The 24,429-nt window shown below is 44.0% G+C and overlaps 2 protein-coding genes across 4 annotated transcripts in view; one reads left to right on the top strand and one right to left on the bottom strand.

Moving 5' to 3' along the window:
* The window catches only part of Primpol (primase and DNA directed polymerase), a 38,246-nt gene extending 35,600 nt beyond the window's left edge, over positions 1–2,646 (bottom strand). For both annotated transcript variants that reach the window (XM_038328911.1, XM_038328913.1), the window contains exon 1: positions 2,573–2,646. The gene's annotated coding sequence lies outside the window, so the exon portion shown is untranslated. The remainder of the gene's footprint in view (positions 1–2,572) is intronic.
* Positions 2,647–2,827: 181 nt separating this feature from the next.
* Positions 2,828–24,201, top strand: Casp3 (caspase 3). 2 transcript variants are annotated; one of them, XM_038327859.1, is made up of 8 exons: positions 2,838–2,916; positions 5,327–5,393; positions 13,519–13,586; positions 16,085–16,209; positions 18,478–18,606; positions 19,940–20,115; positions 20,570–20,690; positions 22,439–24,201. In XM_038327859.1, the coding sequence occupies exons 3-8, from the start codon at positions 13,534–13,536 to the stop codon at positions 22,666–22,668; spliced, it is 834 nt and encodes a 277-aa protein (XP_038183787.1). In that variant the 5' UTR covers positions 2,838–2,916; positions 5,327–5,393; positions 13,519–13,533; the 3' UTR covers positions 22,669–24,201. The 2 variants fall into 2 exon arrangements, with proteins under 2 accessions (XP_038183786.1, XP_038183787.1); XM_038327858.1 differs by lacking the exon at positions 5,327–5,393 and having other exon boundaries at positions 2,828–2,916.
* Positions 24,202–24,429: the final 228 nt, after the last annotated feature.

The following is a 24,429-nucleotide window of genomic DNA, read 5'->3' as shown; positions in this document are numbered from 1 at the left end:
CATCTTGACACCAGTCAAATCCCATTCCAACTCCAACCTCTCCCTCTACCCTGAGATTAGATCCTCTGGTATTGTGTTTACTGGAGATACTCTAGTTCTAGTATTTATGATGTTCTTTTATTTAAAAATACTGGACAATATTTTGTGTGAATGTACATACTCGTGTGTTTGTGTATACATGTGTGGTTCACACGTGGGCATGAATGTGCAGGCCAAAAAAAAAATGACAGTTATCTTCCTCAGTTACTCTCCATCTTATTTCTTAAGACAGGGTCTTTAACTAAGCCTGGAGCTCATCAATAGACCTAGACCGGACGGCCAGTAAGCTCCAGGGATCCCTGGGTCTCTATCTCCCCACAATACCCAGCATTTTCCATGGGGGCTGGGATCTGAGTTCGGGCTTTCATGTTTGTACAGCCAGCACTTCACTTACTAAGCCATCCCTCCAGTTCCTCAACATTTTCTTATTACCTCATTCATGTTCATTTACATGTGTGTATTTGTACGAACATACGCCACGTGCACCGTGTGTGTGTGTGTGTGTGTGTGTGTGTGTGTGTGTGTGTGTGTTCTTGGAGGCCAGAGGAGGGTGTTGGATCCCCTGGAGCTGTATCTCCAAGAGGTTCCAGCTACCTGAGTTGGGTGCCAGGGAACTGAACTTGGATTCTCTGGAAGAGCAGCAAGGGCTCTAACTACGCAGGCAACCCCTCCAGCTCGTCCTTTCTGGACTCTACAATGCCTCTCTACAGTAGCTCCTGCTCCGTAAGCATTCACTCTCAAATGGTCATCCTTAAAGCATGCTATTAAAATTCACTTACAAACATATTACTATGTAAGCTTACTTTCTAGAATGTATAACAAGCTAAGAAATTAAACATAAACGACTGAATTTCCTCTCTCCTCACTTGTTACTTTGCCTACGGACAGAAGTCATATTTCAATGTCTGTGGGCAGAGGACGCTAGTTCATTTCCTGACCACCCTGACTCGAAATCATCACACAGAAACTCTATTATTTGCAATACTGTTTGGCCAATAGCTTAAGCATATTTTTAGCTAACTCTTACATCCGGAACTAACCCATCTCCATTAATCTGTGTATTGCCATGTGGTTGTGGCTTACCAGGTAAAGTTCCGGTGCTTCTGTCTCATGTTGCAAATCCTACTGGCATTTGCCACCATTTCGAGATGGTGTGGGTTTTTTTTGTTTTGTTTTGTTTTTTGTTTTTAATTAAATCACTGGGAAGGACTTCCCACACCAAATGTCCATAAGACCTACTAGAAGGGATGAGAAAGCCTGCAACAATACACTGTTGCAGCTCATGCTCCCTTTCATCCGCGCTGATCTCCCACCCAAACCCTCACGCCACTTTTACAGCTTCTCACAGGAACACTTGTTACTGATCCACAGTATTATTTAATTAATGTGGAATCTATCTTATGACGTCTAAAGATCCCTGCAGAATCTGGCCCTAAAACGATTATCTACACACACACACACATTCAGATATACAAATATCTACTATACTTCCAGTTCAGTTTTCTCACCAAATGGAAGGCAATGACCACTCCCAGCTCCTCGACTACTTGGGAAGCCCTTATACTCCAGCTGCCGCCACCTGGAAAACACTCCTTTACTTTTCCTGAATTCTTCCTCTCTGAGGAGGCCCAGAACACTCTGGGCTCCCTCTGGGTCACCGATGTGAGGAGAAATTACCGGGCTCAGACGAAAGGCATCACCTCCATGTTTTGTTCTAGCAGATGCCTTTAGACAAAGTCAATACAGCTTGGCAGAAAACTTCTGCCAAGCTGTATCTAAAAGTATCATTTTTGTTAAGAACCTTTAGCACACGGAGGGGTGAGGGCCCCACAAGATCAGGGTTTCTTAACTAGTTCCTTCCTTCTGAACCACAGCCTCCAGGAAGCATCAAAGCATCGCTAACGCGTTAAATGCGTCCTACTGCTTAGTTTATCCCACTGGGAAAGGGCTGGTCCTCACTCACTTGGAGAGCTTGTTTCTGGAATCAGCATTTAACTATTGTGGCTCTGCTCTTCGCCAGAGCAAACCACTTAGCCTTTTTAATAAGCCTCTGTTGGAAATGAATAAAATAAGAAATGTATTTCGGAAAGGCAGGAGCACGGATTGTGTACCCAACAAACGGTAGACACCCGTGTACCCACGTACATCCAGGCAAGAGCGAGTGGAAGCAAGCTGCGGCTCTCGTGGGATAAATTTGTCGTCAGAGTATCCAGAGCCCCTGAGATGTGACGTCGAGCGCTGTGCTCCTGTTCTGGCTTATTATGCAGAAAACGCTCCACTGCGTCGGGGTCTGAAATAGGATCTAAAACAGTGCAGGGTTCAGTGAGGTCGTTGGGACTTCTGACATGGGGACCGAGAGTTGAACGGAAGTGAAGCAAGGCCTCAGTTTGAGAGGAAAAAGAGATTACGGGTGAGGGGTGATTGCAACCCTATTTTCCACTTGCCAGAGCTCTGACTGAGAGCACAGTCGCCCAGAACGCCCATCTTTGCGCCACCGGAATCAGGCGCGGCCTAAAGACGCCTCTAAATTTACCTCAGGTGATGCACAGCGGCCGGAGGAAGCTGCAGATGGCGGGAACGGAGCTTCAAACCCCCGCGCGGGGGCGGGGCCGGTGGGGGCGGGGCCCTGGAGGGCGGGGCCCTGGAGGGCGGGGCCTGCGAAAGACGGGGCTGCGGCGGCCGAGCTCCGCGGGGCGGAGCACGGGCCTGGGGCTGGGAAGACCGGTTGCCACCGCCTCGGGCGAGGTGGGAGTTTGGGGAGGAGGGGCGTGGGCGTGGGGTGGGCGGAGCCAGGGCACGGGTTTAAGCTGCGGTTGCAGTGCTGGAGCCGGCGAGATCAAAGCCAGTGTCCTGCGTCGTGGAGTTTGGAACGGTTCGGTGAGTGTTGGCTGCTTTCGCCCCTTCCCGGGGCTGCCCTGCTGCCTGGAGCCGGCGTCCTCAGCCTGCCCTGTCTGCAGCTGCTTCGAGGAGGTGGTGGGGCGGGGGAGAACGGGCGATCTGGGCGGAGGATCCTTTGTTGCATTCTGGCTTGTTCAGGCATGCTCTAAAAAGCAGAGAAGCTGGAAACCCTGCCGGGGGCCCGATCCCAAGCTGGAGCCTAGACCCGGGAGGCCGAGTGAGCCTGGGCGAACCGAGTTCCTGAGCCCCGGTGAACCGAGGCCGGACACTGACCCCCAAGCCTGGCGCATGGGCTGCGCCGAGGAGCAAAAGGCGGAGCCCGGGGGTCGGGAGACGAGAGATCGCCTGGAGCACGGACTTTCAGGGGCGGGAGCCGGGCTGGAAGGGGGCGAGCCCGGCGGCGGGTGAGCGTGGAGGCCCAGTAGCGGGAGTGGCGGGATGCTGGAGCCCCAGGCCGAGGCGAGGACCAGAGATTAGGGTGGACTAGGAAAATTCTACCCGGGAGAGGTGGGGGGGACTGGAATCCAGTCTGGTTCCGACCTTGAGACTAGGTCTCTTAGACTCTACCGAACTAGTGTTTAGTCCCTATCTCATCTCTGGTTTTCTCGAGATCACTGTGTGATTTTGGTTCTTGAAGAGAGCTGATTTTAAGCATTGCTCCCCAACTTTGTTTCTCATCCCGAAACCTTTCGTGACTGCTCTCGCTCATTCCTTTGTTGGTCAGTCGCTGTAGGAGCTGCGTTGGCATCCCTTGGACCATGCTCAGTTAATGTCCCTTCCTCACGTTTATTGTTTGTTGATCCACTCTGAAGCCCGGCTTGAGAAGCTGGGTGTTCGCCCCGTTCTCAGTTGAGTCAGCCCGGAAACGTCCTTCGCTGGCACGGCTCTGGGACCCCACTCCTTCCGCCGTTAGTTGCCGAGGCTTGCTGACTGTGTCCGTCTGATTCGTACCTGGCCCTTCTGCTGTTTGTCTTTTCCCGATACATTTGCTTATGAATAGGAACTCCTACTTAGGTTTCGGTTCTTAGTAAACAATTCTAGGTTAAATCTTCCCCTTTTCTTCCTTTGCAGCAGGCACTTCCTGAGAGCAGACGGTCACGTCCTCTGCTTTACTTGTTTACTGTTTCCCTACAAAACTAAGCCAACACCACGCGGGACTGACTGTAGCTTGGTCCCCACCTTACTGGTTTTTTTTTTTTTTTTTTTTTCTCGTCCGTTTGATTACACTGAAATGATTATTTAAAATGTGGATCAAGAGAGATTTGGTAGGTGTGAAAAATGTGAAGTCATTGTTACACTGTGAGTGTGTAGAGCGGCAAAGGGAGATGCTAAACTAGGGGGTTGACTAGTGGCTGGAGAACCACTTTCAATGTGTTAACGGTGGCCGTGGCATGAGCCATAAATATAAAATGTAAATCTTGAACCATCCCTGTCACAACCTAGCATTCAAGCTTTGGCTCTGATTTGCTGTCCAGCAGAAGAAGGCTTTTGGAAAGCAAGAATGTGTTTTATTGAATGAACAGTTTATTGAAATGTAGCGATGCTCCTACCTGGTACAGAGTAACAGAAGTGAAACAGGGCACCCAATTAGGTCAGATTGCTTTTGTCCTCCTGAAGAAGGGTCTTGCCTGCAGCCTTTTAAGGAACCTTTATCTGATCTAAGCAATTACTGTGCCTGCCTTTCTACTGTTTCCCTTTCAAACCTAACAACACAGCCACTTCATCCTGTCCTTTCTAAAGTTACAGCACAGTCTTGACTTTCTTCAAAGACCTTGCATTAGTTATGGTCTTAGTGTTAGATAATACTTCAAGTTCTGCCCCAGTGATGGTACTTAAAAAAAAAAAAAAAAAAGATGTGGGAATTCTTAACCCTTAAGCACTGTTATATATTCATTTAATAAACTTAACATATTAGAGAGGAAAGAACAACTTTTCTCTCTGTCTGACCATGTGAAGCCCAGTCTCAAGGTGCTCATCAGCTCGTTCATAAATCAGGCATAATCCGTATAATCCATAGGGTTGTTTTAAAGAGCAGATGAAATAATATATGTAACAATGTTTAGTTTGGTGTGGGATTCTACATAATAGTTTTTGTTTTGGCCTTTTTGTTCTTACCTTCCCTGTGGAGTGTCTTCATTCTGCTAAAAGTACAGTAAAATTATCTATGCAAGGACTGGACATGGGCTAGTATCTACGCAGCTGCTACTTTTAAACACCAATGAACGTGGATATAAAGCTCTGTATAGGGGATAGGGTCCGCCTCTTCCACTGCTTCCTACACTCAAGGTCCAGTGCAGCTTCTGTGTATGTTGATATTCAGTAAATTATATAGTTATCTGTAGTTTTATAAAAAGACATTCAGGATCTTCCATTCTGTGCTTTATTTCAGCCACGAGATTGTGTTGGAATGGGCCATCAATTCTTACACATCCCCGAGAGCATAGAGGGCCTTACAGGTCTGAAAGACTTTACTGTGTTCTTTTTGTCCCTCCAAAAACTATGAGCCGAGGGTTTCACTTGGGAGTGGACGTGGACGAGGCAGATAGGAAGTGTCACATTTCTTGCCAACGTGTGGCACAAAATCAGATAAGTCAGTGTACCGGTCTGCCTCCCTGGTTGTGTGGCGCATACCAGAAACAAGAAAACCAGCCCATTTATGTGTCCCTATGATGCAACTGAACTGTCCTCCCTATTTTCTCTGCCTTTCCGACGCCTGCGTGTTTTCACTTCCATTTTACTCTAAACATTAAAAGGTTGGCTTCGGCAGGGTCAATGGCAGCAACCAGTTCAGTGCATCCCCAAAGGGACTGAGACCAGGTGGGACAGATTTGGAAAGAAAATAACAAAAGAGCCTACCGGTGAGATCTTTTCTTAACCAGACTGTTGTGAAACGGGTTCTCTTTCTGTTTCATTTGCTTAATATGGAAGTTCCAGTGCTGGGAGCTTCGTCCTCACTGAGAAGCAAGTCAGTACAATCCTGGTGTTTCTCAAATCGTTCTGCACAGAGCTAGGCTTCCCAGAAGTCACACTACGGTGGCTTCACTTTCCTATTGACAGGAAGCTAGGTAGGCATATAGAAAACATTTTAATGATGTTCATTGAATGTTTAAATAGATACTTTACATTTATAAATCAGTTACCCAGTGGCATGAGCAACATCGAATCATTATTTCCATTTTCTTCATTGCAACGTATTGCACTATAGTTGACCTTCTGCTTTTGTGGACTTTACCAGCCTGCAGGTAGGATCATCAGAGAATAGAAATGGAATCTGTATTGAAATGTACAGACTTTAATCATCCACTGAACAGCACTGTATGTTGTTCTTGTAGTACCATGTTGTACTTGGTATCATTAGTAATAAGTAGTGGGGATGCTTAGCTTCTCTCTAAAAAATACACAATTTTATACAAAGGATTAGACTTGGGTTTACTGTCTGAGGCAGGTTCTGGAACCAGTCACCCAAAAATGACTGTATATTTGATTTCAGTTTTTAATCAGTTTCTGCCATGCCATGTATGTTTTAAATCTCATTTAATTAGAGCACTTGGGCTAATGGGTTTTCGGTCCCTTGCAATTAACTGTAGATTTGTTACCCTTATATGGTGTCGAGTGGTCTGTAGACTGTAGAGTGGCATTTGCTACCTGGAGCTGGAGTTGTGGCTCTGTCACTTAAAAAAGTGATTATCTTTCCAAATTAACTAAAATCTAAAGTGGGACCGTTACATCTCGGTGTTATTGGGGAGCCCAGTTGAAAATACTTGCATACTTACTGGCCTGGCATATGTTAACTGGAAGGGAGAAAAATACTTACTTTTACTACACCTTGGTTTTAAGTCTTTCCTTCCAATTTTGAACATTCGTATCTAAGGAGAGGACTCAGAAATGAAGAATGTTGACTCTTGTGTGTCATGATGAGATTTAGAAAACAGAGACTAGGTTTGATGCCTCAGCTCATGAGGTCTTTATCTAGACCAGCCACTGGAACAGCCTAATGATAGTGGACAAATTCTCCAATTAAGAATATCCAAAACTGAGTCTGGGGGGTGGGGGTGGCTTAGAAGGTGAAGTGCTTGATATGCAAGCCTGGGTATCCAAGTTCAGATCCCTAGCACCCACGTAAAAGCCGAGGGCAGTGAACTGTGGCTGCAATCCTAGCAGAGACCGGCAAATACTAGAACTCAGTGTCTTAATCCAGCCAGGATAGAGAACTCCAGGTTCAGTGAGAGAATTTTGTGTCAAAATAATAGGGTGGTAGGCAATAGAGGAAAATCTCAGAAGTCTGCCTTGGGCTTCCCTGTGCACAGGTGTAGACAAGCACACCCTCACACTCATGTATATCACATACACACACACACACACACACACACACACACGCAGGCACACACACAGAGATACACACCTACCTCTAAAAGTTGTTTTTACTAACATGACATCCCATTTCAAATCCCTACCATAGGCAAGCTTTCATCTATTTTGTAATGGGTTTTTGTCTTGTTTCAAGTTGTTATTGATACATTATACCTCACTGTCTAATTTTTAATTTTAGAAATAACTTCTGTTCCTCTGCTTTAATTCTGAAGATTACTTGTTCTGTCTTCTTCCACGGTTGCAAAGGAAAAACTGACAAACAACTATGTAACTAAAAACAAGTTCCAACTTCTCACGTCTTTAAGGAAAACATAGTCTGGGGCATCGGAATCTCTGTTTCAGAGTGACAGTAAATTGATGCCAGCATTTCCAAACTTTTGAACATCTGATTGCTGTTGCTTTAGTGACCAAGGGATCTAGGAACTAGGGGAGTGAATCTAAGTCCTGAGTTCCAGATTGTTATGAGGTCAATGCATTGACCCATAGCTTCCTGGTGACCATTAAGTGTATGTCTGAACTTTTCCAGGCATTTGAACTGGTGCAGGGATCTTCAGCAAGTCAGGGACAGTTGTGGTGAGTTAGTTGGTGAGCCAGAATGTATTGTAAAACACCATTTATTTTCTTTAATAACCTAAGTTTCTGCTGTCATCTGGGACAGTCTATACATCCCTGAAGAGAGATTTTTTTTTCCTTTTAGTCTTTCAAAGATGAGATCACCATCCCTAGAATAATTTGTATCCAGCTGGGTATTAGCTAATGGGGATGAGGTAATTCTAAGCTCTTTCCCAGGGGTGTGAATTTGGTACCTCACGTGGAAAAGGCAGCTGATGACAAATAGTACAAATGGGCACGTCTCATGCTAGAAGGATTTTGATCCAGTATAAGAAATTTAGTCATCTATCAAGATGACCAGATAACAGAGATGCTCTACAGTGTTCAAGTGCTAAGAATGAAAACCATTTTATATTATGGTATTTGTCCCTGAGAAATCAATACCAAATAAGAAGATCACATTTTAACTTCTGTTCTAGAAGGGTTTTTTTTTTTTCATCCACAAGTGTTGTAGGAGGCTGCTTGTTTTGTTTCCAGCTACTCAGCCCCAAAATAACCACACAGAAACTATTAATTAAATCACTGCTTGGCCCATTAGCTGTAGCTTCTTATTGGCTAGCTCTTACATCTTAATTTAACCCATTTCTATTAATCTGTGTATTACCACGTGGCAGTGGCTTACTGGCGAAGTTCCGGCTCATCTGTTCCTGGCGTTTCTTGACTCCACTTTCTTTCTCCCAGCATTCAGCTTAGTTTTCCCTGCCTAGATCTACTCTACCCTATCACAGGTCAAGACAGTTTCTTTATTCACTAACCAATAAAAGTAACACAGAAGAACCTCCCACATCATACTAATTACTTTAGTAAAAGAAATTTAACTATCTTATGGCTAATGTCAAAGTGACTACAGTTATTGCATTAAGACTCATCTGAGGTCTTTTTAACTTTCCATAATTGGTTATAGAAAATTGGTTGGATTTATTATGAAAAGGAAATGACTACTTAAAAGTCACCTAATATTTTGTTAAAATCTATCATTGGGAGCTAGCAAGATAGCTCATCAAGTAGGTTCTTACTACCAAGCCTAATGACCTGATATGGTGCACAGAGAGAGCCAGAAACAGCTCCTGAGGCTTGTGGCCCTCTGATATCCAATAGTCACATGCCTGAATACACCCACTAAATTATTTTGTTAAATGCAGTTTAAGTCTTACATTGGTCTGGGCCAGGAAGCAAAAGTGAAGTTCTAGAAACTGGTTGCTGTCAAGCTTTTATTGGGGTATGCTGGTCAGACAGGGGGAATAGTTTTATCCCACAGCTGGCATGAGACACAACGTTATTAAAATTCAGTTTCCAGTCTGAGCGACTGTACTGTTTGTAGTTTTTGGAAAGAGACCGTGATGGTTGGCAGGAACCAGTGAACACTTAGGGTTCCCCAGCTTACGCTGTGAATTCTGTAGGGGGCAAACTCATACAGAGGGCCAGTTTGAGGCAGGCCTTGGGGACACTGGCAGAAACTCAAGATTCATATTCAGAAGTTGTCAGGCTTTGCTTTAGTTTTTAAATTAACTTAGAGATCTTCTATATCTGGTCCCACACAGACTCATCATTATTAACGTTCCCCCAGAGAGTAGTAGTACATTTATTAGAACTGATGAGCCTCGTCAACATCATCGTCACCAATGTCTAGTAGGTCACAGAAAGATTCATTCTTGACACTGTCTTCAACTGGGGCAAATGTGGGATGGTTGCATCCACTACCAAGCACAGCAGGGAGGGGCTTCACCGGCTTCAAACATCCTCTGTGCTCTCTGCCTCTCCCAGAGCCCTTTGCAGCCACTGGTCTGCTTAGTCGCTCCATGGTTTCATCTTTTCCAGAAGGTTATACACTGGAAATGGCACTGTCAGCCTTTTCAACGCTGCTTCTCTGTCTTAGTGATGACACCGTCACAGTCTGCCGCGTGCGTCTTCACGATACGTGACACAACCATCTTTTCCTAAGTTCCTTTGACATCACTCTATCTCTGTTGAGACCTCCTGTGTTGCTTTTTTTTCTTTTTCTCTCTTTTCTTTTTCTTATTTTTTTTTTTTTTTTTTTTTTTTAAGACAGGGTTTCTCTAAGTAACGGTCCCGAACAAATGGGGAGTACCTCCCAAACTATTCTCAAGCGGTCTTATCCGTTTATGTCTCTCCCAGTATGTATGAAAATGCCTCTTACGCACGCTTGCCAGCTTTGTATCCAATCCCGTTTTGGTGTTATGTGGTAAAATTTAGAGGTTTGTCCACAAGAAACGAAAGATGACATTTGGAGTTTATCTTGTAATATGAAGGGAATGGGTGCCATCCTGTGAGAAGTGCCATGCCCTTCTCTTATCACCCTTCCCCAGCCTCTCGGTTACCTCGGGATACTCTGTACTAGAGTTGTGATTCGGTGCTAGAATGCTTACTTACGCCCGAGGATCTGGGTTCGATCCCCAGCACTGCCTAACAAATCAATACGATATTTTGCTTTCATCTCCTTTACTGTGGATGTGTTTGCCCTGTTCTTAGCAGAGGTAAGTTTCATGTGGATGCTGGACATCCCATTGCATCCTTCAGAAACCCCAGTCTCTCTCTGCTCTCACACCATTACTTTCCCGTGTCCTACGGTGCCATTCTCGCTGACCTCAGTGACGTGGCTTAACAGTCTCCTCCACCCCTCCTACTCCTCCGCCCCTCCTACTCCTCCGTCCCTCCTGCTCCTCCACCCTTCCAGCTACTGTTCACAGCCAAACAGGAAAGAATGTTTTTCTACCAACCCAGGAAGAGTTTATGCTGTTGCTTTTTCTCAACCCAGGACAACCATTGGTTCCTTTAAAGTACAGTTTCGAAAAGTTAAAACTGGGCTACTCAAATGGAAACCAAATCCATGTCAAGAATTTTATTCCCCTGCTAGTTAATGCTAGGGAGCCAATCACATGTTAAGTCCGGTTTAAAGGTGAGTAGGAAGAGCAAGCAAATGCTAAGAGCTGGGTGTAGTGAGAGCAATTTACTGGTCATTGTGAAACTGATTACTTCCTATAAGGCAATAGCTAGAGTTTAGAAGGATTGGCCTTTCTACCAAGTGAAAATCCATTGTATCATAACAAGACAGATTTACTTTTTGCTATGGAAAAGGATCCCTATGGAGCTGCTACTTTTTTTATGACTTAACTTCCTACAAAGTTGGAAACTGGCCTAGCTAGTAGCAGAAGACTATGCCCCAGAGAATCCAATAATCCCAAAACTCCTCTGGTAACACCCAACATCCCACTGAAATAGTATCTAGTCATTTATTTGACTTGAATCGTTTGTCCTGTGAGTCCCCACCAAAGCCAGACATGTGTCATAAAGCCGGTGGCCTTCTGCCCTCATTAAATTAGGCCTTGTGACAAGGTTGGAAAAGGTGTGTTCCTGAAAGGCTTCTCCTGGTGTTGGCACACCACATCCACCCAATTTGCTTTGCTCCGGGCTCTTCTGCGGGCTTCACTTCCTCTAAACAACTTCTAAATCGCTGGATGCCCGGAGTTAACTGCATCTGTCAACTGTTAGGTTCCAGTTCAGGCCCCTGTCATCGCCCTGGACTGTACCCCAGAAGACGTCTCGCTGGCCCCTTGTGTGTTAGCAGCCAGGGTGTCCAGTCCGTCTTCGGCTTTAAATGTCCCGATGTTTTCTCCTTGTTGTTGGTCCTAAGACCTTATGTGATCTTGCCTTTCCTGGCTATCTCCCTGCGCTAGCACTAGTCAAACTGGTCTTTCTGTACCTTGAATAGAGCAGATTGTTCTCAGGCCTTTGATCTAGCTGGCGATTACCCCCCATCCCACCCCAGGGTGTGGGCAGGCTCCCACTGTGTCATTCAGATCTCTCTAGTGCCACCTCAGAGATCACTCCCTGACCACCTAAAGTAGCCCATACTCCCACTTTATCACCCCCTCTTCGGTTTCCTTATAGCCCAGACACAATGTTAAAACCCTGTTTTTGCATCTCTAGTTCTTCCTTTCAGAATTTCTTCAAGGTAGACTTGGCCCAAAGTGTATGCTCTCCAAATGCTCGCTCGTCAGCTAAAAGCCTGGTACAGCCCAGCTGTGCTCACACCCCATCCTCCTGTGGTTTTCTAGAAAGCCTACCAGAATAAAGATTGTAGACAGCAGAGAGCCTTCATGGGAACACACAGCACTGACTGGCGTAGGAGGGCGAATGAAGCACTGGTCTCTTCTGTGGCTATACTGAAGGGTGTCAGTCTAACCTGTCCTCTCCTCTGTCCTCCTCCTTCACTGCCCCCCCCCCCCCAGGCACACAGCACACTGCGGGAAGGGAGTAGGAACTTAGCGTTGGAGCTTTCTGTGACATTGTCATCGTAGTTGTGATTTTAACATAGGATTGACTGAGGATGGTTGTTTGGTGCTTTTCTCTTTTGGGTTTTTGGCTTTGTGGGGGAGCCCACCACCCAACTCCCAAATAAATCACACACAGAAGCTTATTCTCAGTTATAAATACCCGGCCTTAGCTTGGCTTGTTTCTTGTCAGCTTTTCTTAACTTAAACTATCCCAACTACCTTTTGCTTCTGGGCTTTTATCTTTCTCTATTTTGTAGACCTTTCTTTACTCCTTTCTTTGAGGCTTGCTCTCTATCTGGGTAGCTGGCCCCTGATGCCCTCTTCTTGTTCTCCTCCTTCTCCTCTTCCTCCTCGTTCTCCTCTTCCTCCTCCTCCTCGTTTTTTCCCCTCCTGTTTATCCTCTCTACCTGCCAGCCCCGTCCATCCTTGCTCCTGCCTTGCTCTTGGCCGATCAGCTCTTTATTAGACCATCAGGTGTTTTAGACAGGCAAAGAATCCCAGCTTCACATGTGATTCTTTAATCAACACAAACAAAAGCAAGACACCTTAAAATAATCTCCAACAGAGCTTTAAAGTGGCATTTTGACCGAAATATTTGGCATAGCCCAGGAGTCTAGAGTCTGAAGATTCGTTCAGGATTTCTAGTCCCTGTTTTATGTTTCATGTCTGTCTGTCTGTCTGTCGTCGTCTGTCTTCTTCATTTGGGGAGGTCTACTACCATGGCAGTGTTTGTCCTTCTAAAGAGCTTTAGAAGGACAAAGTAAGGAGCTGGCATCCGTAGCATAGCAGGTGAGGAGAGGTCCGTGTCTTGTATTTGTAGACGAAGTTGCTTAGCATTAGAAGTCGGCTTTCTGAGTACCAGGCTCTGGAGGTGTGGAAGTCCCTGGGGCCCTCTCCATTGTGGTGCAGTGTTACATGAGCTTTGCCATGCGGTGAGCATTTGGGTTTTGTTTTAGTTGTGTCGAGCTGGAAACTGAGTTCCAGTAAATAACTGGATTCGTTGGGCAATCAAAGAAAGAAGTTGTTATCTGTTTCTTGGCAGAGGCACACAAGTCCGGGGGCGGGTGGGGGGGGATTTAAGCTGTTGCACACTCTGTTCTTGGTATAATTTGTAGTCAAGCAAGAGCAAGAAAGGAGAAGGGGCCTACACTGTGGTGCCATTGCAAAGGATCATTCTCCATACATCTGACTTTGGGGCCCATAGCAGGGGAGACAAAACAAGAACTCAAGGAGAAATAAGCGTGGCATTGCCAATATACTGCAGTGACTCTATGGGTAACATCTCTTTCTTTCTATATTCTAGTTAAGAAAAGCGACCATGGAGAACAATGAAACCTCAGTGGATTCCAAATCCATTAATAATTTTGAAGGGTGAGTATCTATTTTATTGGTTGTTGTTTAAGGCAGGTTCTCCGCCTACCCCAGGCTAACCCGGAGCTCTGTAATCCAGGCTAGCCTCCAACTTGTGATGGCCCTCTGACTGCTGTTCTCTAATGCTCGAGTCACAGGCAAGAGTCACCGTGCCTGGTGAAAGTGGTATCAGTGGAATTCTGTAGTCAAAGGAGGATGTGTTTGTGGCATACAGCCCGCTCTGAGGAGTAGAGAAGCAGAGGGGAAAGCCTTTCAAACCAGAGAGCGAGCTGCCTTCTGCCTCCAGCAGCCGTGCGGCTCTCGGTAAACTCACCCGTCTGATCCCATCTAAGATGGCAGGGAAAGACTTGAGGGCAAGGAGGTTGTTCAGCTACTATGATAAGTGCCCTTATGGTCCTGGCTTTGGGAGTCTCCGCTCTTTATTAAGGTATATCTTATCTCATCTTGCTCTGGTTGTGAAGAGGGCAACAGAAGGGGGTGAAAAATCAGCATGAGGCAATGGGGGTTACAGTTCTGTGATCGATTATAAGATTTGCATCCCTTATCCAGAATAGACTTAACTTATCCCATCTACCTTTTGCCTCTGAGCTTTTACCTTTCTCTAATTCTGTATAGCTTTTCTTTCCTTCTTATTCTGTGTCTGGCTGTGTGGCTGGTGGCTGGCCCTTCTTTTCTTGACCGTTGATCTCTTGTTCTTCTTCCCAAATGTCTTCATCTGATTATTCTCTCTGCCTAGCAATCCTGCCTATCCTTTCTCCTGCCCGGCTATTGGCCATTCAGCTTTATTAGACCAGTCAGGTGTTTTAGACAGGCAAAGTAACACAGCTTCACAGAGTTAAACAAATGCAACATAAAAGAATGCAGTACATCTTTGCTTCGTCATTAAACAAATGTTCCATGGCATAAACAAATATAATACATCTTAAAATAATATTCTACAACAGGCCGTTCAACACCCACCTCCCAAAAGGGTCTTGATCCACAGGTTGAGAATCACTGACTTAAAGCTTCTTCTTCTTTTTTTTAATACTTTTCTTTAAATTAATTAATTTATAATATATACTGCGTTCTAGGCACCAATCCCATTACAGATGGGTGTGAGCCATCATGTACTTGCTGGGAATTGAACACGGGACCTCCAGGAGAACAGTCAGTGCTCTTAACCTCTGAGCCATCTCTCCAGTCCAACTTAAAACTTCTTATGTGGCTTCTAGTGATCGAACTCAGACTGTTAGGATTGCATAGAAAACACTGTTAACCTACCGAGTTGTCTCCCTGGCCTATAAATTTTAAACACGAAGTCATTCATTATATGCAGCCTAAAGCTAATTTTATGTAATATTTTGAAAGTGACATGTCACATCAGGGTTGGTGTGACTTTTTTCACTTGAGGCATCATGTTGGCATTCAAACACTTTCTAATTTTGGAGCATCTCTGACTCTAGATTTTGGAATGGGAATGTACAGCTTGTACCTATGTGGCCTAATTTTCTCTATAAAATGTGGGGCCTTTACCACCAGTTATATCATGGTTCTTTCTCATCTCCCCTTGACCCCCTTCATTTACTACTTTTATTCTCTCCCCACCATTATTTTTAGAATTGTATAAAGTATAAGATACTATTAAGGCTGAGTGTGTATCCTTAATAGTGTTGCTTGGCTGTGGGCTGTGCCTAAACATACTATTTCTAGAGCCTTCCTGGATCATGGGTCAGGCTTGTGCTTAGTCTGTCACGTTTGTTGGAACACAGCCACACCTTTATGAGCATGTTGCTCGTGGTTAGTTTCACCTGGCCAGACTGAGTGTCTACTAGGATAGCCCGTGAGCCTGAGAGGCTTAATATCCGGCCTTTGAGAATGACCATTGGCCTCTGGTCTACCTCGCTAACATATTTACATCAGTGACTTCCACACAAGTATTTATAAAGATCTATAATGGTCCGTCTGTGTATTGATAAGTTATTCATTGGTTCAGCTCATGGAGTTTAAGGGTTGATTTAGTGTGTGGGGGGGGGAAGTCTTAGTTAAGAGAGCCACCCAGGGTCAGCCTAGGCTACATTTACCAAGACTACAGCCTCAAAAACAAAATTTAAAAAAAAAAATTTTACTTTTATCTCTAAGGATAAATTGTTTCATATAATGTTAATTTTTTAAAGATATACTTGGTAAAATTTTATTGGATATTACAGGAAAACCTTCCACTCTGACTCCAGTATAAGATCCGAACACCCTTCAGCACATTTCTTAACTGAGCCTTGGCAGGCCATTTCCTCATCAGTAAAACGGGTTATTGCGAATGTATTTATTTATGCTTTCTTCCCCCTAGTGCTTGGGATCAAACCCACATGCTGTGAAAGTTGAATGAGAAAAGGATGTAGCAAAAAGTTGGGTACATCAATAGCCTTAAACAAATGTTAACTGATCTTATGAGTCAAAGAAATTGCATTAATAGAGTCATCATTTCTGCCTTTGGTAACTATCACTTGATTTCCATGCAGAAAGACCATCCATGGAAGCAAATCAATGGATTCTGGAATATATCTGGACAATAGTTACAAAATGGATTATCCTGAAATGGGTGTGTGTATAATAATCAATAATAAGAACTTTCATAAAAGCACTGGTATGTATCTAACAATTATTTTAGACATTTTAAATATTTATGCCATTTACATTGGATGTAATATGAAAAATCAGTGTGTTATGAGTCAGTAAACTGATAGAGAAAACCCACTAAGTAGAGATACACTGGAACCTTACAGGTCCCATATATAGTATGGACTCTTCTCCCATATTCAGAGCCTCTGCCTCACCTGTGACTGTGAAAGGCTGGATTCTGTTGCTGCCCAACAGAACCAATATCTTGAAAGGCTGAGTGATGGGAGAAGAAAAGGCTTCATGAGCAACAAACTGGCAGGGATGAAGATTAATGATGGGCACCTGAGGTCCTCTGCCCTGAGGCATCTGAGAAAGCATCTCTAGCATCTTTTGCAGGGGCCCTTAACTCACAGTCTCAGGCAAGTGGGCATGACCCTGAGGTCATTCCTTAGTCAATTTTAGAATGCAAATTAGGGCCTCTTATCTTAGCTTGAGGTTGCTAAGTTGTCCCTACCCTGCGCCACATTTCCCGTTTGCAGGACTGTGTGTTTGCAGGACTGTGTGCCTGGCTTCAGGCGCAATCTGCTTCTGTGTTTACAACTATGTAATTGCGGCTTTTACCCCAACCTGAGAATGAATGGCGTTTTATACTAACTCTCCAAGTAGTCATTAAGATATAATCCAGGGGCTGTGCTTTAGATCTACACTCCAATGAAGGCTACACATGGGCAGCAGAAAGTGGATTGATGGTTTTTGTTTTTTATAAAAACAACACAGAGTTGGGTGGGAAAGAAGAAGTCATGGACCTAGAAGGAATTGGAGGCACAAGGATGAATATGACCAAAATACATCGTATGAAATTCTCAAAGAACTAATTAAAAAACTAAGAAAAAGTAAAATTAAAGAGGGAAAAGACAAGAATATGGGGGTTGGTAGAGCGCTTGTTTGCCGTACGTGGAGACAGTTCTATCCTCAGTTCTACCTAAACCTTGGGTGGTGGTACATTCCTTTAATCGTGTCGCTGTTGCTTGGGAGGAAGGAGTAGGAAGATAGTCCCTGGGCTAATGGGACCCTGATTCAGACCAGATGAAATAAAACCTACTTTAGCGTCTTTACTTTCAGTGGTTAGCACCCAGTGTGTGTGGCTGAGCTGTACTGATGATCTCTAGTCCTCATTGGTTCCTCCTCGATGATCTGTAGTCCTCATTGGTATCTCTTTGATGATCTGTGGCCCTAATTGTACCTCCTTGATGCCAATAAGAGGTTCTCATTCCCTTCTTCCTTCAATCCTCTCCTTGAGCCATGTGGGTACCAGGGATCAAATTCAAGTTGTGAGGCTTAGCAGCAGGTATCACTGAGTTGGCTCAAAAGTTCCCAACTTTATCACTTTGAACAAATTTGTTTCCTTCCCTCCTTTTAAAACCAGTCATCTCTCATGCTAAGCTTGCGATGTACCAAGGGCAGGTTTCTTAGCTCATTTGTGCTCTGCATCCCTCGTGTGTACAAATGAAGCTAGTAAAACGCATCTTGTGATGGTTGGAAAGTCCATATATTACCAGCATAGCAGAATACCTGGCTAGCAATACTAATCTGATAATATCTGTGGATTTCCCTCCCCCCAAAAGATGTACAAGTAGTACTGTCTTAAAATTGATCCAGCACAGAATCAAATAGAATGTCTGTGGGGAAGCTATATAAACAAAACTAAGATCACATACTTTCTTCTATCTTTCTAAAATGATTTACTGGATATTAAATAAGTTATACTGGATATTAAATAAGTTAGCGATTTTCAAGAAGATTTCTAAAACCATTCCCCATGGTCTTAGAAAATATTCACCATGAACTGAGAGTGGCAGCCTATGCCTATAATCCCAGCCCTCGGGAGGATTATTGTGAGTTCAAGACCGGATGGGGCTACAGCGTGAGACTTTGCCTGTGAATGATTGGACGAATCAGTTGGTGACACGGTACGCCATCATATGAACAAATCACCATTTATCAAACAAACCTCTACTGCCAGGCATCCAAAGTCCCCTCTTATTTTCACCATTGAAGCTGCTGTGGAGGATGTCCCTGATGTCCCTGCCATGACAGCTTACAGCAGCTGATACAGTGAGGTGTCTTGTGTGCCAACGGATTACAGGCTCTGTCACCATGATCAAAATAAGTAGCTTTTCTTAACATTTAAAAGGAAGCGTTCATTGGTTGTGTGAGTTGCTGAATAGCTCATTTATTCTCAAAGTGGTTATTCTTTTAAATTGCAATTAAGAGAAGTTCTTTCTGTCCCGAGGAATGACTTCTCGCTCTGGTACTGATGTCGATGCAGCCAACCTCAGAGAGACATTCCTGAGCCTGAAGTATGAAGTCCGGAATAAGAATGATCTTACTCGTGAAGAAATTGTGGAATTGATGGATAAAGGTAATTAAAAGAATTAGAAGAAGCATCCAACACCTGGTCAAAATCAGAGATGCTGTGTTGGCAGAACTCAGGCAGAAATGGCAAATCTGTACCCTAACTCTGACAGAGCACTCAGGGCTCAGGGAACCTTGCAGAAGATGGGGTAAAAAGATTTTAAGAGCTAGAGATTGGGGAGGACCAGAGGGAAGACATGGCAGGAAAGCTACACTCAGGAACTCACACTGTTGGGGTTGCCTGCTCAGGACCAAGCCAGTCAGCATTCTAACATGAGATAGAGAGGGACTCATGAGTCCCCACCTCTAGGCTGGGGAGCTGTTGACAGTTGATGGCTGCTGGAGGAGGGAAAATTGGCTTTTTACTTAAGGGTGTAGTCCCTGATAGGTTGACCATGTTCCAGTGGTATATGGCCAGCACAAATTGAACCCTGTGTTAGTAAACAAAACAAAATGTAAAGGTTGGGAAGTTGGGAGAAGGATCCAGGAGAAGTTGGGGGTGTGTATGTGCGAGGATAAATATGATCAAAAAATATGATCAAATTGCCTGTATGGAATTCTCAAAGAATTAATGAAAATGCTATATCAAAAACGAATGACCTTTATTGGGTAATTTTACTTTATGGTCTAGCTATAATTAGACCTATATAGTTAGAGGCATAAAATTATACCTTTGCCTTCCAAGTTCTGGGATTAAAGGCATGCACCACAACACCCTGCTGCTTATATATTTTAGTAAAAAGTTTAAAAAAAATTAATCATGTCACCTCTAAAATGGATCCAAATGTGCTCTGCCTGTGTTAGATTTGGACGATCTGGTAGTTGTAGTCTAAATTTCTTCATCTTGTGGTCATGGTATAAACCAGAACTCAAGAAGCTAGCGCAGGAAGGAAGATCATGGTATAAACCAGAACTCAAGAAGCTAGCGCAGGAAGGAAGATCATGGTATAAACCAGAACTCAAGAAGCTAGCGCAGGAAGGAAGGTCATGGTATAAACCAGAACTCAAGAAGCTAGCGCAGGAAGGAAGGTCATGGTATAAACCAGAACTCAAGAAGCTAGCGCAGGAAGGAAGGTCATGGTATAAACCAGAACTCAAGAAGCTAGCGCAGGAAGGAAGGTCATGGTATAAACCAGAACTCAAGAAGCTAGCGCAGGAAGGAAGATCATGCATTCAGAACCATCTTGGTCCCTTGGTCCACTTAGAGAACTAGACACGAATCAAGCGACCACAGACTCTTCATCATACTGTCCTACACTGTCCTCGCGTTCTTCAGTGAAACTTGCGAAGGGCTTCTGTGTCTTTGTTTTGTTTTCTCTTCTTTCCAAACGTCGTTCCAGTCTCTAAAGAAGACCACAGCAAGAGGAGCAGTTTTGTTTGTGTGATTCTAAGCCATGGTGAGGAAGGAGTCATTTTTGGAACCAATGGGCCCGTTGACCTAAAAAAGTTAACTAGTTACTTCAGAGGAGACTACTGCCGAAGTCTAACGGGGAAACCCAAACTCTTCATCATTCAGGTACGGCACTGAGCTGCTTGGTGCCCAGTTAAAAAGAGATTGACTTACTTACCAGTATTTACTTTTTGTTCTGGGGCTATAGTACTAGTATATTTGTATTTGTTTAAACCATCACTTAGAAAATATGGAGTATATTTCAATTTTGTTCTTATATCAGAAAGACCAATTTTTTCACTGCTCTTAACAGTTTTTAGATGTGCGCTATGTGTGTTTACTTATTTTTTTAAAAAAAGAAAAGTTTGTCTTCTTTTTCTTTTTTAAATTTATTTATTATGTGTAGGGTTCTGCCTGCATGTATGCTTGCACACTAGAAGAGGGCACCAGATCTCACCACGGATGGTTGTGAGCCACCATGTGGTTGCTGGGAATTGAACTCAGGACCTCTGGAAGAGTAGGCAGTGCTCTTAACTACTGAGCCATAAACCTGCACCGAAAAGCTTGTTTTCTAACGCAGGCCTGCCGGGGTACGGAGCTGGACTGCGGCATAGAGACAGACAGCGCGACTGACGATGATATTGCGTGCCAGAAGATACCAGTGGAAGCCGACTTCCTGTACGCCTACTCCACAGCACCCGGTGAGAATGCTGCCGCAGAATGTTCTGTGTGGATTTTAGATGGCTTACGATGTGGCCAACGTTAGAGTTGAGCAATAAGGACTATGTTTTAAAGGCTATCAAGATTTTTATATGCCCCTCACAAAGATTTTACGCCCCTAAAAAAACCAAGATGTTATCTTAGTTACTTTCTGTTGCCGTGACAGAAGACAATGCCCAAGGCAACTTAGAAAAGCTGAATTTGGAGCCCGCGGTTACAGAGGGTTAGAGTCCATGACTGCCGTGGTAGAAATGACAGTAGATGAGCAGGCGTGGTGCTGGGGCAGTAGCTGGGAGCTTAAAGCTCCATCTATAAGACAGCCCAAGGCAGAGAGGACTGAGAATGGCAGGGATTTCTGAAACCTCAAAGCCCACGTGACACACCTCCTCCATTAAGGCCACAGAGGAGTAGGACTTACTGGGGACCAAGTATTCAAACATATGAACCTATGGGAGGGCTCCTGGGGGGGGGGGGGGCGCCTAGTCTCATTCAAACCAACACAGAGAGAGAGAGAGAGAGAGAGAGAGAGAGAGAGAGAGAGAGAGAGAGAGAGAGAGAGAGAGAGAGAGAGAGAGAGAGGGAGGAGATATTAAGTTTGTGGGTGTGGACCTGTGTGTGTGTGTGTCATTGTAGAGGAGAAAACTGACTCCTACAAATAGTCTTCTAAGTTCTGCATGCACAACCATACACACAAAACTAATAAATCTATTCAAACAAACAAGTAGAAGATACTCAATCTTTTGGGTATCTTTCCATACAGAGTACTTCTAAAGTAAATGCAATGATCCAATAGTTAATCCGAAAACACAAAACACTACGCTTATTTCCTCCTTGAACACTATTTATTATATTCATCCAGATGCCCATAGATGAACCAATGGCATTCTTTTTTCTTTTTCTTTTTTTTTTTTTTTTTGGTTTTTCGAGACAGGGTTTCTCTGCAGCTTTAGAGCCTGTCCTGGAGCTAGCTCTTGTAGACTACTCTGGTCTCGAACTCACAGAGATCCACCTGCCTCTGCCTCCCGAGTGCTGGGATTAAAGGCGTGCGCCACCACCACCCGGCCCCAATGGCATTCTTTAAAGTGTGTATACGCAGGGGCTAAGTAGACATCTTAGTTAAGAGCACTGTTACTCATGTAGAGGACCTGGGTTCAGGTCCTCTAATACGCATGGTGGTTCACCGCCATCTGTAACTCCAGTTCCAAGGGATCTGACACCCCCTGATCTCCTCTTGTAAGCTGCACTTTACACACATGTAGGCAAAGAACAAGTCTAAAGAAACATTTAAAGTGTGTGTATGTAAGCAATTTATTTCCTGTCTAAGTCAGTATTAAAGTCAGAGTTCTGATTGAACACCAAGTGATCTACATGGTCTCATTCGAATATGTTTGCGTTTGTATGTTCACACCTTCCTCTTCCAGGTCTTCCCTGCTCGTCCCTTATGGACATGAGACCAGATCTTAGACTCAGGAACTCAATGGCAGTCAGTCCGTAACTGCCTTTTCTTTTCCTGCGGAGAACAGTGAGCCATGTATATATAGTATATGTTTCCCCCTTGGTATCATTTCTCCAGAGACTACAGGTGTTATTTCTGTTTCCTTTTTATGGCTTATAACACCATGGAAAGTTTACATTTATTTTTATCAGTGTTATGTAAAAAAGTATAAAATCTGCCACAATGATGATATGAAGTAATGGCGGGTATGGTGCTTTGCATTTCGCCCCGTAGGTTACTACTCCTGGAGAAATTCAAAGGACGGGTCCTGGTTCATCCAGTCACTTTGCGCCATGCTGAAGCTGTACGCACACAAGCTTGAGTTTATGCACATCCTCACTCGCGTTAACCGGAAGGTAGCGATAGAATTTGAGTCCTTCTCCCATGACTCCACCTTTCATGCAAAGAAACAGATTCCGTGCATTGTGTCTATGCTCACAAAAGAACTCTACTTTTATCACTAAGAGAATGAGTGGGAGGCAGGTTTCTGTTTCTTTTGTTTTGAATGCCAAATGAGGAAACCGTGTCAGGGAGACTTCATTTCCCTCTCGTTTAAATCAGATGCAATGCTCCAGATGGTACTTTGAACCGCACCGCTGCCCTAGCAATGCAACCACAGTGCAGCTACCTCAAGTTCAACATCAGGTAGTTGAAATGGATTTTAACAGGAACAAAATAAAATGTCAATGTCAAGTATCATTATAGAGGAAATTACCGATTTACCCTTTTTATAACTAGCAAGATTTGGTGATACTATAAATTTTGCAATAATTATGAAGACGTTAAACTCTGCGGTGATAATTTTATACTCCCTACACACATTAAGAATCTCATTTTAGTTTTTGTTAAACTATCGAACTGATGGTGTCAAATAATGTCTTAGAACTTGAATCCACGGGCGGAGTCAAAGGCTTGAACCTTTATTTTGGAAGTGATGTATGGAATGAAATGTTAGGCCACCGTAGCACTCATTGTAGCTACTGGGTATGTGATGTTTGCCCTGAGCATGTATGTGTTGTTAAAAAAAAAATCATGTTTTCTTACTGAATAAAACTTGAGTATTTATGTGAGAAGAAAACATGAGCGAATTGGGTTGACCCTCGGAAGGCTACCATACATCAGTAGTAGACGTGACGGCAAGGTGCTAAGTCTACCAGCATTTGTTTCTTCTTCTTGTATAGATCAGCTTAGTTTTTCAGACCGGCTGAATGCTAGTGGACGGTTATGTAACAGCCTCGCACTGGTGATTGTTAGAATGAAATAAAGAAATTCTGCAGGAACATACTAAAATACCAGCTATCAAATGAGTGTAAGGAGATCAATGAACCTTTTGTGACTGGAGAGAGATGACTTGAGCCAGGGTGGACATGGCAGAGCCACGGACACAGCTTCAGAAAGGACTGCCAGCTCGATCACCTCATGAGTGCTCGTTTGCATGGATGATGTCCCCAAGGTCCAAGTCACCACGTGAGAATGTGGGCCAGATCAGAAACTTCTGAGAAAGGACTTTCCCAAAGTGGTGAGTCTCGAGAAAGATCCCTGGGCTCCATGTCCAGAGTCTAACTAAGCATGCTGGCTTTTCTGTTGAAGTTTACAAGAAAATCAAACTAATGGTGATATTTGTATTGTCACCAGAAATGAAAGGACCATGGCACACAGGACTTGGGAAATATCCAGTCGCAGGCCCTGCAGCCCACCTGCGAAGCTGCAGAGTGGAGTCCAGCCCCCTCAGAGAGGCTGTGCTCCAGGCTTCCTCATTCATGGAGGTGCTGAGCCATTGCTGGCTATTCTGATGTGTCCAGCATTTCACATAAGCGTTCTTTTTGTTCAAAGAAAGGAAGGAACTCACATAATTGGTAGATTCTCGTTTAGACTGGATCTGTTAACTGCCAGTTAATGTAGCATGTAATGGTGTTTTAAAGTGTGTTCCCGTGTGTCAATTTTGTAAAAGTTCGTTGCATTTTTATTTCAAAACATAAAATTCGGATTTAAAATTATCAGCGTATTTGAGTCTTTTGTTGTCGATACTTTTGGGCTTGTGATAACTAAGTGAAACTTAAAATGGTTTTAACCCAGACCTTAATTTAGGAGAGTCAAGAAGGATGCAGCCCTAATCTAGTGTTTTTAAGTGTTGGTAAAACCTCTGAAGGGATGGATATGATCTGAATCCTGAAAAAGAATAAGAAGGGGTGGGGTCATCACAAATGTTTACATAGTCATAGCTG

The sequence above is a fragment of the Arvicola amphibius genome, chromosome 4 (genome assembly GCF_903992535.2).
Source record: "Arvicola amphibius chromosome 4, mArvAmp1.2, whole genome shotgun sequence".
Taxonomy (NCBI): domain Eukaryota; kingdom Metazoa; phylum Chordata; class Mammalia; order Rodentia; family Cricetidae; genus Arvicola; species Arvicola amphibius.
The sequence above is the reverse complement of the archived record's forward strand: the minus strand, read 5'-3'. Positions and strand labels throughout refer to the sequence as shown.